At 44.1% G+C, this 15,523-nt stretch overlaps 1 protein-coding gene and 1 long non-coding RNA gene across 2 annotated transcripts in view; one reads left to right on the forward strand and one right to left on the reverse strand.

Annotated features, from left to right (window-relative positions):
- The window catches only part of HYDIN (HYDIN axonemal central pair apparatus protein), a 2,467,744-nt gene that overhangs the window by 1,402,442 nt on the left and 1,049,779 nt on the right, over positions 1–15,523 (forward strand). The window contains exon 45 of the mRNA XM_085640020.1: positions 13,333–13,501. Within this exon, the coding sequence (XP_085496146.1) occupies positions 13,333–13,501 (169 nt within the window). The remainder of the gene's footprint in view (positions 1–13,332; positions 13,502–15,523) is intronic.
- The window catches only part of LOC146773041 (uncharacterized), a 335,031-nt gene that overhangs the window by 13,267 nt on the left and 306,241 nt on the right, over positions 1–15,523 (reverse strand). The gene's annotated exons all lie outside the window — the stretch shown is intronic.

Below are 15,523 nucleotides of genomic sequence, written 5' to 3' on the forward strand. Positions count from 1 at the left end.
AGTGTCAAACAACCCCGTTCTCAAGCAACTCCCTCCTCCCTACTGCCCCCAACCTTAATTGATAGAGTGCTGCAGAGGGCTATAGGTGCGGTAACAACAGAAATAGAACTTACTGAAAGGCGTCTATCACTAACCCCAACCTTTGTCTCCCATTGCTAGACCCATCCACTTGCAAAGCCCCTATCCCCTCCCTCACACCGGGAGGTCATGAGGCTTCTCCATCACTACCACTAGAAGCTGCTTCAAAAACTGTAACCCGGAAGGGGGGTGCTGCTCCTAGTACATGCAAAAATAGAAAGCACAAGCAAGTAAGTGGGGGAGCACCCAAAAGCAAGAAAGCCAAAGGGGGGTCGGTACCAATTGTGGAGCCTGTGGATATTCTTGAAGTATCGGGAGAATGTACTGGTACCACTCAAACAAATCTGGCTTATCCAGCTTGGGTGCAGAACCTGATAGCAGATCTTTTGATCAAATTTAGAGTAATTGTTATGGAAGGAGTTGCCCCTTTAGCTAAGCGTATACACATCTTGACTACATCAGGTGTCACTAGTCAAGCACACATATCTACTAATACTCCACAAACTATATTGAGGGGGATTGATTTTAGTTGCCAGGTAGATGTTCCTAGTTTGATACCCGCAGATAACTCAGGGACGATTAGGAATCAAGATCCCGTCAGTCTAGGGGGCCCTAGGCGGCCCAGTGATCACATTAACTCGAGAGATGCTACCCCCCGGATGCCTATATATAGTTCAGCTGTACAGCAGGCACGGGTTCATTCTATTAATCAATAAAGAGGGACTAGAGGGCTTTTTTTGGAAGGAGGTCCAGCATACATGCCCAATCATATAGTAGGAAAAAAGGGTATGCAGTTCCTCTAGTGGAAGGACAAAGGAAGGAGATATGTCAATTATGCACAAAGTATGTGCTGCTCTGGATGGTTTTAGGAGGAGGGGAATTCCTCCTGTCGGAACTAGGGCTCTCACACACCCAGCCAGCTAGGTGTCATGCTTCATCATATGGGCCTGCTCCTCGTCGGGCCCGCACTGCAATACCCGGGGGCACCCATAGAGGGGCTCTTTAGCAGAGACTTTTTGTTCCTTGCCATATGGTGCAGTGGGGGTAAGGGGCCTTAGGAAGTGTAGATGTGGTGAGAAGTGATTAAAACAAGTCGGATAGCCCAAAGATACTTTTATTCAGACTGGCTATCTACTTGATTAAAAACGGGGAAAGAGTCTCCATAGCCATTGACTCCCTAAATACCAGTGATACGAGTGCAGAACAACATATTAGCATATTTGGTATCACCCCCTTGACCTTAACAGGGGGCATCCAAACCCCTGGTATTTTCGCACCTGATGTTTTCACCAACGAACACTGTATAGGGAGAAAGCTGAGGGTTTTATCTTGGAACGTTGCTGGCCTTGAAAGCAAACTGTCTTGCCCGGATTGGGGGCTTTTTGTGCACCAATTTGACATCTGCATGTTCCAGAAAACATGGGGACGGGAAGCCCCTGCAAGTCTGGGGTTTGCGTCATTTAGTATTCCAGCTATCTCAAGGGGGAGGGGCAGACCATCCAGGGGTCTATGTATTTGGGTTGGCTCACTTTTGGGTTGTAAAGCTAATCAGCTCAATTCGTCGACCAATGATATTCTAGGTGTAGTACCTAGCTTCCCCACCAAGCTGAATATGGCTTTTATTAATATCTACTCCCAACCCACAGGTCTGAACAAGGAATCCCCGACTTTTGATCAATTGGATCTTTTTATTTCTAATCTCCCCCCGAACATGCTGCTGATTGTTGGGGGAGATTTTCATTGTCAATTTGAGCCCCTTCCCGATATCACTGATACAGTTTCCAGTGAGGAGGACGTGCAATGGCTAATCCCAGATCCACAAATTCCACCAATCAAGGCCTGGTCCCCGCTGGCACTCCAGATCAATGCGATCACATAGAACCATTCCTTGAGAACGTGTAATCGTCGTACGGCCTCGGACACACCGGGGAATCTTACATTTAATAGAATAGGCCAAGCCTCTCTTCTGGATTACATTCAAGTGGAGACCAGGATGTGGCACAGGGTTCTGGATTTTACTGTTCTTCAGCGGCATGATAGCGATCATAGCACTCTGTCCATGGAATTGAAGATGCTAGACCTGGGGATTGCCTTGGCCAGTAGCAAACCCCACCCCCGATAATAATTTAATACTCACCAATAACAGGTGAAGAATAAAATGGGGGGTAATAAAACAGTCACCCGAAAAGCTGACCGCATTATATACAGCAGTTGTTCAAGTCCTACTAGAAATGGGAGAGATTGCCGCAGTGACGGACAACCCTGTATCCATCAACAAAGTTGCAGATCTGCATGCAGGCCTGGTTTCTCAATTGGCTGATATATTCAATGACAATTGTAGGAAGACCAAACGGGCGTTGTTAGAGGCCATTAAAGCCAAAGATAAACCACCAACTAAACACATGCGGAGGTTATATAAAGAAACCACGTGTTTAGCAAAACAGACTTGGGAACTGAATAGATGGGATGCATTAAAAACCGCCCTTTCCAACAAAGACACGAGAAAATTCTGGTCAATAATAAGTACGGGTAGTAGTGAAGACAATACAGCAATAGAACCAAATATAGCAGCAGAATCTTTGGAAGCACACTTCCAGGCTCTATATATCACGAAGGAAGTACCCGGCCATTGTGATGAGGCATTAACAAATTCACCAGAAGCCAACTACGAAGAAGTTGTCGGTATCACCCTGCTTGAAGTCCTCAATGCAATCAATAAGCTTCCCTCTGGTAAAGCACCGGGATTGGATAAGCTGCCGGTGGACCTTTTCATGGATGAACCTAAAATTTGGGGACCCTATTCATGAGCTCTATTCAATACCATCATGAAAGGGATGCCAATCCCCGAAACCTGGGCTGGGGCTGAAATTGTCCCAATCCTCAAAATCACCACTCCTGCCTGCAAACTATAGACCGATCAGTTTGATCGATGTCACACAAAAACTGTTTGCACGGATACTGCTGGATTGTCTTCAGGGGTGGATGGAAGAACACAAAATACTCAGCCCATATCAAGCTGGATTCAGAAAGAACTCTTCCACCGTTGACCAAATATACAGACTGCAAATCATGTTCTGGAACATGGTGAGAATGGAGGGTGGCAGCCTCTACTTAATTTTTGTGGATCTGAAGTCGGCTTTTGATATGGTGCCCAGAGCCAAACTATGAGGGGCAATTAGAGACATGGGGGTCCCACGCCATCTGCTGAGCATGCTCATTAGATTGCAGGAAAGGAACTTTGCCCAAGTAAGGTGTGGGAAAGGAGGTGAATTAACTTCACGTTTTCCAGTAAACAGAGGAGTAAGGCAGGGGTGTGTGCTCGCACCTACCCTGTTCTGCCTCTTTGTTAATGCATTGGTTTCCCAACTCACTGAGGTAAAAGACAGCAATGACCCTAAGCTAGCAGGTACAAAGGTCCCAGCAATGACACCCTCTTAATGTCAAAATTGCCGATGGGCATCCAGAGGGTTCTGGATAGTTTTGTCACTTTTTGTAACAACAGGGGGCTGGAGATCAACACCCAGAATACCAAGTTTATGGTCTTCAACCCAGCCAAGACATCACGCTCCAATCCCTGTCTGGACGGTAGTATGTTGGAGAGGGTGACGGTATTTGAATACTTGGGTGTCACCCTGACAGAAAATATGGAGTGGGGGCCACAAATAGCCAAGGCCAAGCTTAAGCTAGCTGAAACTACTGGGGGTATTACAAAATTACTCAGAAACTCTTCCGCCAAACCTGCCAGGCCAATAGTTGAGATTTCTAAGGTGCAGGCCAGGGGTGCGACAATGTACTGGGCGGATCTATGGGGTCATTGTCCCTGTATCAACGTGAGTAAAGTAGAGAATAGTTTTATGAGGCGGATCCTAGGTCTCCCAGCAAGTACCCCTTTAGTCCCCCTATGACTGGATCTAGGAATTAGACCAATTGGGGATGAAATTGGCCTCAGACCCCTAACCTTCTGGCGTAGACTTTGGGTGACGCCAGAATTGACAGCTTATCGATCGGAATTAAAAGGGTTCTTGAGTTTCCTTGGTGTAGACAAAATCCCCTGGTTTACACACATCAAGGACGAATGCTGTAGGTTAGGAAAACCTAGCCTCTGGAGTAATCCAGAGGATGCGTGTTCTGCAATCTCACGCACCAAACTAGTAAAAATCTACCATATTTCCAAACTTGCAGCTATCGAAGAGAGCTCAACCTCAGGACACCAACCCACCGAATTTCTGCTAATGAAAGAGGAATATATAATTGAGCCCTTTCTAGATGATATCCAACCTCCCTTGGCAAGGAAATTATATGTCCAGTTCAGACATGGCACCCTGCCGCTTCATGCTTTTTCATGTAAATGGTCAAAGACAGCATTGCGAGGGTGCCCTGCCTGCAACTGTGAAGAAGAGTCAGAACTGAATGTTTTTTCTTTTGCCCTGGCTATAAGCTAGTTAGGCAGCGTTGGCTTATCCAGTTGTGTGGAAATCTAGGGTTAGTGCATTGTGGTGAGGCATTTAGAGTCTTGAAAACTGATACCCGCATGCCCATTGTGGCATAGACGTTGGACTTTTTAAAACTAGTTACCACAGCTGCAAGTGCACATAATGTCCTCATCTAATAGTGGTTTAATGTAAATTTTAGAATTTTCTAAATGGAATAATGCCCTCACCTTGTTAATGATTTAACTTAAATTTTAAGCTTTTTATCTCTTACATTTCTAATTTTATTGATGCACCAAGTTTTACTTTTCTTGCATGTGTATTCTCTAAAAACCTCAGGCTGGCCTGTGAGACGATTTCCTTGGACTTACCATCCTACGACCCCAGTATAGCACTTTAATGTTGTTTACAATCAATTGTATTCTTACAGCCACAATTGAGAAGTTGTACCTCACGTTAGCCTTTTTCGGTAACTTTTGTTGCAATTGCATATATTTTGCACATGCACTTTAATGAGGTTAGCCGATCAGGGCACTTGTCGTTGTAGACTGCTCTAAGAAATATTAAGATGATGCACATGTTTTTGTAAGATGGATGGATTCCTTTTATCATTTTATCTTTTAATGAAATGTACTGTATTGTATATATACTTTTATGGTCTTATTGACCGAAATAAAGTTCTCTGAACTGAAAACAAAGGATCTATATACAGCTGCTGCTCTATGCTGGACAATCAGGTGGCCCTTTGGAATTTGGGGAGCCCAGGAAAGTGTATTGGCCAATATTACTCCCAGATAATCAACATTTTTGACCATTTGAAGTACTGTTTCCCCCCTCTTTAGAACTCCCCCCCCACTAAATGATCTATGTGGAGTAAGTGCCATATATGTGGTATTTGTTGTATTCATTTCCAGACCACATTGATTGCAGAATGAGGCAAACTTAAGTAAATCTTCTAGCCCCCTGGAAGTTTTCAAAATGAATAAAGTATCATCTACACATAATAGTACAGGGATCTTTGAATCTTCCAATCTTAGAGGATCATTATTGCATTTTGCAAGAGAGCTGTCATTGATGCAGTGAAAAAATGAGTAGGAGCTAACATACAACCCTGTTGTGTGCCCTTTTTTTCTTTTTTTTTTTGACAGTTTTTTATAGCGCAAACTTGACCTGAAGGTATTGGGTATCAGAGCGCTTTACACGAGCACCAGTTCCGTTACATGAGAACACATCCATTTTTTTGGTAGGCACAGGGAGAATAAGTGATTTGTCCAGAATCACAGGATGTTAGCGTCCTTGCTGAGACTTGAACCCGGTTCCCCAGATTTCAGGTCGGCCGCCCTAGCCGTTAGGCCAACTCCTCTCCCCTTTATATACTAATTTGATTAGTCAACTCCCCTTTTCATTCCCTACCTTAGTTGAGCGTAATTATCTATGTGAAGGCAAATTATTATGGCCAGCAGATTATCCAGGACACCCATACCTTTTAAAACTTCCCTTTGCTATCCTATTGCATATCAAGATAGAAAGGTGATTTCTGTTTCAGTCCTCTGTTCGTACTCACAAACAGATCAACATCCAGATATTCACAATCCTCAGTAACCGGTGTTACATTTTGAACATGTGTGACAGAAAAAAATGACTATTTCTTTTATTTGTTTTGACCTATGTTTAGAATCACCTTTCCTCAAAAAGAACTATTTAAGTTTGAGTTGACACAGAATTTTAATACATCAATCTTGGTGTCAGTGATGCTAACGTAAGATATAGAAGAAAAGAAAAGTAAAAAATATACCATGCTTTCATGACTTCTTAGGGAGAGACAGATATTCTTTATTCGATCCTTGTTTGTGGCTTTTGTTTCAAGTATTATGTTTCAATGCCATTAAAGATGGATTTCAATTTGTACTGGTATGTGCCATGGCAAAAGCAAATAAGTAAAGAGTGCAGCAAATTGTGCAAGAGACATACTGCCAACATGTCTGATTCCGGTAGTATGCCATTATTAGATATCTGTAAAGCACGTGGATAACCTTTTTCAAGTTGCATTTGATAATAGTAGCAAATATGTGACACAGATCTTTGTGCAAACATAATTTTGGTAGGGTAAACCTTACTTATACATTTCTGGTTTTTTATGATGCTGGTCAGTGTTATTCAGTAGCATCTGATTCTGAAATATCTAATGCTTTGCTTAGTTGTAACTACAGTTACTCCAGTATTGGAGGTTTCATAGATTCACATGCCTGAATCATCCCCCGTCGTCGAGACGGGAGTCTCCGGTATATAAAAAAGCAATGCTTAGTTGGATAGCAAACTGAAAAGAGGCCTAGGCCCATTTCCCTTTTGCAACCCATAACCTTTGTTATGTAAAAGAGACCAAACTTGTCCCTGAACAAATCAGAGCTCTTCACCCTCTAGAACCCTCCTGAGAGAACCTTTTGCCCCTCAGATTTTCTACTGCATGTTGTGCTAGGGAGTCTCCTTTGAGCTCTGCTCAAATTCTGCTTTTTCAACTTCTTTGAAGAACTTTGTTCTTAGAAATTCAACTGGATTCTGTACTACTCTGGATTGTCTTCAAATACATTCTTTTGAGAAAGTCTGGAAAGGAGAAGAAATGTTTATTTCGGGCCTGTGCAACTTGTTCTAAGAAGAGGCTCTACACTGATGACCCTCATTCTGACTGCATCTACTGTCTATACCCGGATCACCAGGCCGAAGACTGTAAGGTATGTTGCACTTTTTCAAGTAAAACTCTGAGAGATCGTGACGTGCGCCTCTTGATATGGCTACAGAAGCTAAAGGCCAGAAAGGAGGTTATCTCCAGTGACAGTGAGGAGAAATCCTCCTCAACATCTAGGTGATCTCAAAAGAGAAGAAAATCTCCTCAAACTTATTCCTCAGGGGAACGTCCTGAGAAGGCCCTAAAAAAGACCACTCATGGGTCTTCTGGGCGCAGTCCTTCAAAATCTCCTAAATCTGTGGAAAAGGAGAGTAAGGGACATGCTTCTGGAGAAAAGCAATTGAAAAAGATGAGTTCTGAACCGTCAAAGTCACCTACTCAGGTCAAAGAATCCTTCAGGAAGCCGTCTTCTATGCCTCCTGAGGTAAAATCTAAGATTTCGTCGAAGAAGATTGAGGTAAAGCTCATATCAAAGACGCCATCATTGACTATTACAGCCGCTCCGTCGACGACGTCATCGTCGATGGTGGTGTCGACGCCGGTTACATCGACGACGACAGTGTCGACAATGGGATCGTCGTCGACGGTGACAACGACGGGATCGTCGACGACGGATAGCTCGTTACGCCTGGTGTCGACGAGGGTGTCAACGGCAATCTCGTCAACGGGCTTGTTGACGAGGGAAATTCCAGATAAACCGGAAATCGTTAGGAAGAGGAGAATTACACCAGAAATCACCTCCCCAAGCAAGATCACTCCTCTGGTGCCATCACACCTGCTAGAGGAGCAGGATTCAGAGGACGAGGAGGACGACGGACCCTTTGGATACGCCAGTAGTCCCTCACAATTGCATGTGAAGTGTCAGGATGATGACTATGAGGCGGGATATGGGGAGTACTAATATCCTCCGCAACAACATTATCGCCAAGGGTACCAAGAGGAGATGGTGGGTATGCCATCGTCCATGATGATGGATCTGCAGTTTATGCTAGCAGACTATAAAAAGAGATTTCCGCCGACAACAGCTTCTCAGGAAATCCCGGTCTCGCATCCACGTTCCATCTCTGCTACTCCAGTTAGAAGCAGGGAACCACTACAAGAAGTTACGCCTACAACTCCTCAAACAGTACACCACCAGGATCCTGTCACCATGGACGATGATGACCAGGAAGAGGAAGAGATAACAGATCACAACAAAGAATGGGATGATTACCAGATTCCATCTCCGGCATCTCCCTCACCAGTACCTGTGGATTCTCCGCCGGTGGATATCGGCGTATTCCATAATCTGATGGAAAGAGCTGCGAAAAGATTCCAGCTTCCTATGGCTACAACACAAACTGAATGCTTCCTATACGATTTTAAGGAACCATACCACAAGTCAGTCCGGGCTATCCCAATTGTTAGCCATGTGTGGGAAGAAGGTTTAAAAGTGATCAAGACACCGGTGACAGTTACACTTGTGCTTGCTAGATTGGAGAAAAAATATAAAGCTCCTTTGGACGCACCAGCGTGTTCACTGGGCCATCCAAAACCTGATTCTGTGATTTCGCAAGCGGCACAACAAAAATCTAAGAATCCCTCTGCGCGTATATCAGCACCTCCTGACAGAGAGGGGAGACGATTAGACAATGCAGGAAAGGGGTTCTCATCCATGTCTGCTCTCCTAGTTAAAGCAGCAAATGCCCTTGCCATTCTGGGCAGATACGACAGGCAGATGTGGTGCTATATGGCACCTTACATGGACCTTATCCCAGAGGACAATAGAGAGGAGGGGAAAAAGATCCTTCAGGAAGGAGAAAGGGCTTCAGCTGAAGTCATTGACTGTGCGATGGATATCGCAACCACACCCTTCTGGTCGCTTGGGGGAGCGGCGGTACTACGGCGTCAGGGGTGGTTAAGGGCGACTGCCTTTAGACCAGAGGTGCAAAATAAGATCCTAGCTCTCCCTTTCGACTGAGAAGATTTGTTTGGGAAACAAATGGATGACACACTTCAAGGTATCAAAAAAGATACAGATACTGCAAAAGCCCTAGGTTCGCTACAATACCGTAAAGTGCCCTTTCGGGATGCCAGAGGGAGAGGCCAATCGTCCTATAGAGGGGGTTTCCAACAGGGGAGATACCCCTCTTATTCCTCATCATCACAACCATACCGTCAGCACTATGGTCAAAAACAATCGGGGAACTATACAAAGTCTGCTCCTAGAGGACGAGGGGGTCCTCAAGGAAAGGACAATGGCAGAAGACAATGACAACCTCCTGAATCCGGCTACATGTATTTCTTCCCCTCCACAAGTTCCCCTGTGTGGAAGAGTTGCTTCCCATCTGCATCATTGGCAGAAAATAACGACGGACAGATGGGTCCTCAATATAATACAATTCGGACACACTTTAGAATTTCTTCAATTCCCTCCTTGCACACCACTGACAAGTCAAGAGGTCAAAAATCTATCTTAGATGCGTCTGGAAATTCGGACAATGCTCTGAAAGGGAGCAATAGAACCGGTGCCGCTCTCCTAAAAAGGAAAAGGGTTTTACTCCTGTTTCTTCTTAATCCGGAAGAATGCTCTCCAATGGCATCCTATTCTAGACCTGAGGTCGCTGAATACTTATCTCAAGAAGCAGTCTTTCTGGATGGTGAGCCTCCAAGACATTCTGCTGCTCTTAAACCCAGGGGATCATATGACCACTCTAGACTTGAAGGATGCATATTTTCACATCCCCATTCATCCTTCCCACAGACGGTATCTTTGGTTTGCAGTAGCCAGAGACCATTACCAGTTCAAAGTACTACCATTTGGCCTCAAATCAGCCAGAGAGTTTTTACAAAGGTTCTGGTGCCAGTGGCAGCTTTTCTCAGAAAGCTAAGACACCAGGTGTTTCCATACCTGGACGACTGGTTGATAAAAGCACCATCAGAAACTTCAGCCCAGGTGTCAACTACGGCATACATACTATTATTTGCCAAACTGGGACTGATTTTGAATATAGAGAAATCATCCCTTCAACCTTCAAGGAAGATCGCTTTCCTGGGAGCGATTCTGGACACCTCTGTAAACAAGGCAATTCCCTCCACAAAGAGGAAACTGGGTCTCATGACGCTTGCCAATAATTTCACAAGAAAAAAGTGTCTTTCAGTACGCACGTACAAGTTGTTACTAGGAACAATGTCCTCTTGCATACCTCTGATTCCTTTATGCCGACTAAAGATGCGTCGATTACAGGAGGAACTGGACCGGCAATGGCACCAGGCAGAGGTATCCTTCGACGACATGGTGAAGATCATGCCGGCTATGGGGCAAGCACTAGCATGGTGGACAACAAAAGGAACATTTCGGTGGGCCTTTCATTCCTGACCGAACCAGCTTCATTGGTAATTACCACCAATACATCCCTAGAAGGATAGAGGGCATTTCTTCAGGATCTACAGGTCAGCGGTCGATGTGGATTGTAGGAACAGCAGCTCCACATCAACTTGCTGGAGCTCAAAGCGATAGGCTTGGCATTGCTGGCTTTCCTACCAAGAATTCAGGGACCATCTGTTCTGATAAGAACAGACAACACAACTGCAATGCACTATCTCAACAAGCACGGAGGTACAAGATCCCTCTCCCTGTTGCAGGAAGCACAAAAGATATGGAAGTGGGCTGTTGAACACGAGGTGTCTCTAAAAGCGGAACATCTTCCAGGAGATCAGAATTTCAAAGCGGACACTCTCAGCAGACTGAAGTCCACATGCTACGAGTGGGAAATCAACCAGGAGATTTTACAAAGCATCTTCAAATTGGGAGTTCCGACAGTGGATCTGTTTGCGAGAGCTCAGAACAAAAAATGCTGGTTCTTCGCAAGTTGGCATCACCACAGGGGATCTTGGGGGAATGCGTTTTTGATGGCATGGTCAGGCGTCTTTGCCTACGCCTTTCCTCCGATTCCCCTCCTGCTACGCGTGCTCACAAAGATAAAGAAAGAACCGTGCAAAGTGATACTGATAGCTCCGTGGTGGCCCAGGCAACACTGGTTCACAGAGTTGCTCCTGCTGTCGGAGGATCATCCGATTCGTCTGCAACCAATAACAATGTCCCGGGGACAAGTGCTTCATCCAGACCCGAAATCGCTACACTTAGCAGCCTGGCTCCTGAACACTGCGAATTTCAACACCTAGATATTTCATCAGAATGCAGAGATATACTAGCAAATGCCAGAGCTTTAAGTACAAACAAGACATATAGGATGAAATGGAAGAGATTCTGTTTGTGGTGCCAAGAAGGTAATATTCATCTCCTAAGCTCAGCGATACATGAAATTATTCCATATATTTTAATGTTAGCAAAGTCTGTATTAGCCCATGCTTCTATTAAAGTGCATCTCCTCTGGTCCATCACTGTGGTCTGAAAGGATTATCAAACAGTTCATGAAAAGATTGTTTCGGACTTTTCCTCCCATAAGACCTCCTCCACCTCTCTGGCAGTTGAACATTGTTCTATCTCAACTGATGAAGCAGCCCTTCGAACCAATTCACAAGGCGGATCTAAAGTTCTTATCCTGGAAGTTAGCTCTTCTAATAGCTCTCACTTCAGCCAGAAGAGTTGGGTAAATACAGGCTCTCACGATACAAGAACCATTTTTGCAGTTCAAAGTGGACAGGATTGTTCTCAGGACTAATCCAAAATTCATTCCGAAAGGGTCTACAGACTTTCATCTGAATGAACCGCTGATCCTTAAGAGGTTTTTCCCTCAACCGTCAACAGCAGCAGAGAGCGCTCTTCATTCGTTGGATGTTCAACGTTGTCTGACGTTTTACTTGCAGCAAACAAGGCCTTTCTGCAAGTCTTCCCAACTGTTTGTGGCTTATAGTGCCCCCAGGAAGGGGTTCCCTTTGTCAAAGAGGGGAATTGCCCAATGGATTTCAACTGCAATACAGGTTTGTCATCAGGCGGCAGGGAAGCCGTTGGATGCACGTGTCCGTGCTCATTCTACAAGAGCAGTGTCCACCTCCACTGCTTTATTTGCGGGAGTACCTATCCAGGATATCTGCAGAGCTGCTACTTGGAAGAGTACGCATACTTTCACCAGACATTACTGCCTAGATGCACCTGCAGAGAAAGATGTGGCAGTAGGACAAGCAGTACTGAGGAACCTTCTCCAGTGACGGTGAGCCCTCTTTACCATCCCTCCTTCCTTTTATTGGTTACATATGCAGATTTTATTGTTGTATATTGTATTATATGCAATTTGGAAAGTGTTTTCTGTGTGTATTGGTATATGAAGACCGCTTTTATCGAGCTACATATGTTCCCTTGTTCCAGGTCTTGGGTAACAAAAAATGTGCTATGTTTTACTGCTCGCTATTCTGATTCAGGCATGTGAATCTATGAAAGCTCCAATACTGGAGTAAGAAAACAAGTTACTTACCTGTAACTGTAGTTCTCCAGTATTGGAAGCTTTCATAGATTCACATGCGACCCACCCTCCTCCTTTGAGAGGCTCATCTTGGATTTAGCACAAAATGTGTCTAGGGCACAAGTGCACGAAAATCTGAGGGGCAAAAGGTTCTCTCAGGAGGGTTCTAGAGGGTGAGGAGTTCTGATTGGTTCAGGGACAAGTTTAGTCTCTTTTACATAACAAAGGTTGTGGGTTGCAAAAGGGAAATGGGCCTAGGCCTCTTTTCAGTTTGCTATCCAACTAAGCATTGCTTTTTTATATACCGGAGACTCCCGTCTCGATGACGGGAAATATTTCAGGCATGTGAATCTAAGAAAGTTTCCAATTCTGGAGAACTACAGTTACAGTTAAGTAATTTGTTTTCTTATCTAGCATTGATATTGTTAATATTTTCTCAAGCAACTATTCTTACTCTATTGTAAATCAATATATTTTGTAGCCGCTTGTGTGCTGGAAATCTAAAGATGGTCTCAGAGAAAGGTACTTGTCCTCCACTTTGCCCATATACTAAAGTCCAAAACATTTAGGTGGATGGGTTAAACAGACTAAAATGTTAAATGTATGCCTTTGAAACTACCTTGATAAATATGCATATCATTCCCAGCCTGGAGATGGGAAATGATTCAAAGTATGTGAACAGATAAAAGTTTAAAGAGACAAAAGCTACAGTTTGTCAGTTTCTGCTTTACCTTTACAGAGAGCAGCAGGAACGATTGGCCCAGGAGTTACAAGCAAAGAAACGGCTAGAAGAGTTGGAGAGGCAGCGAGAGGAAGATGAAATGAAGAAGAAGCAGGCACGAAAATTAAAGAAAGAATCTGCCAAAGATGATGTTGTTGGCAAGAAAAGTCATACTGCAATTAAACAGGTAAGCTAATCTTGCAGAAACGCTAGGAGTCTTGTTTCACTTGAGAACCCAAATATGCCTTAACATTAATATGTGATGATGTTTGGAGAGTCTTGGCTTTTCTAAGGCATCACATTTTGTATCTTTTATGCGTTAGCACTTCTCCACTTTATTCAATCCCATTAGAAGTGGAACCATTTGCAGAATTCCAAATTTTAGAGGACAAGTATGCTGTACAGTTTTCGGCGAGTCCTAACTTGCCGATATCCACAAACATTTGTTTATATTTCTAGGCAATCTCATCATTCAGCTTTTACCAGCACCCGCACCGCAAGGGGATGTCCTTTGGCATCTCTGGCTTGTTATAATGTGTAGCACGTCTTAATATTTCTCTGCAGATTTAAGTGAAAAACCATCTTTCATCTGGCATTAGTCAAGAGGGGAACGTTATGAGAATAGAGTCCAAGTCACGACATTCCAATTCTTTAGAGTATCAGGTTACCGATCATCGGTGAGCCAGGTCATCCGAGCTTTTCAAATCACTGCAGATGTGCAAGGGGAAAACTGCCATGTTTCAGCTCCTACTGTTCTCCCTTTGCTGGATATTGTTTCACAGAGAGGTCATTTCTCCTTTACAAGATCCTATCTATATCAATGTGTCAGTGTAGCTTCTGTTTGGTCTTAACATCCTCCCATGGTGGTAATCAATAATTCAAGGTTAGTTCTGCAACAAGGTACTGTGGTTGGCTCAAACTCTTTTAGGCCAGTAACCCTTATGGCCTGCAACATAACTAATAATTAGAAAATCATATCTTTTAGGTTTGTCCTGAAGCTCTATTGACTGCCAGGTCAACATTAACTCTCATTTAGCTTAATTTTTTCCACAACTTTTATTGAGTTTTGTATAAGTAAGCACATAAATTGCTTTAAAGTTGACAGAGATCTTGCAAGCTGTTCTCCTGTAAATGATAATTCCATCAGCTGTTCTCCCGCCAGCCTCTCTACCATCCTTTGCTGCAGCATCAGCTGTGACTATTGATTGCTCTACAGGCAGCAGTGACCTCATCTTTTTTTCTGTCATAAGCAGTGACCTTGTTATCTGTCCCCCCTTCAGTGCCTGCACTAGTTTTATTATGGGCTCTGTATGGCTCCCCTTTTCTAGCTGTGCTTCCTCTTCAGATGCTGCTAGTGTCCTCCATTAGATTCACTGTGAGCGGCAATAACCTTCTTCAAGTTAAGACATTGAGGAGGAAGATGATGAGGAGGCAGAAGCTCAGGTGATTGAAGTACTCATTGACGAGGACTAGGATAAAAAAGACTGGGTAGGTACTACTCCTTGCTTGCTTCATATCAATTCTTACCATGAGATGGCACAAATGAAGAATGCCATAGGCGTTAGGTTGACCACAGAAGCCATCCTCAGTACTGTTCTCCCTCTCACCTTTGACAAGATGCTTAGCAGTGGTATGCCATATCCATTTATACTCCTATGCTACTGATTCCTGTTGAACTGATGCCTTCCATGCAAGACAGAATTCTGTCTGTTTCTCAATGTTTGGCCCTACCCTTGCTGACAATAGCTGTACAACCTCAGCCACCTATAGTGCTGCCTCTATATGCTTCTCCAGAGCACCCACAGCCAGCTTAAACTACTCCTCCAGTACCTTAGCAGCCTCCAAGGCATCAGAGCCAAGGAGAGGGTGACCATGATAATGAGGATGATAAAGATGATGATTATTTATTTATTTGTTTGGTCCTCATTTCACCAACTGGCTCAAATAAGTCCAAGGGGATACCATCTCAGCTTAATTGCCTGGTTTAGCCAATTGCTGAATGTCTAACTGCCCATTTCCAAACTTGTACTCAGCAGAGGGGCTATTGTGTAGTAATTGGACAGTCCGGTTTTCGTTTGCCAGGCCAAAAAGAAGTTCCATCTTCTCCTGACTGAAGCCTTTTTATGGCACAATTCTAGGCCACAGTAGTAATTAACCGAACTAAACCAGTCCTTTACTGATGGAGGGATCATACCGACCCACTTTTTAC

The sequence above is a fragment of the Triturus cristatus genome, chromosome 12 (genome assembly GCF_964204655.1).
Source record: "Triturus cristatus chromosome 12, aTriCri1.1, whole genome shotgun sequence".
Lineage (NCBI taxonomy): Eukaryota > Metazoa > Chordata > Amphibia > Caudata > Salamandridae > Triturus > Triturus cristatus.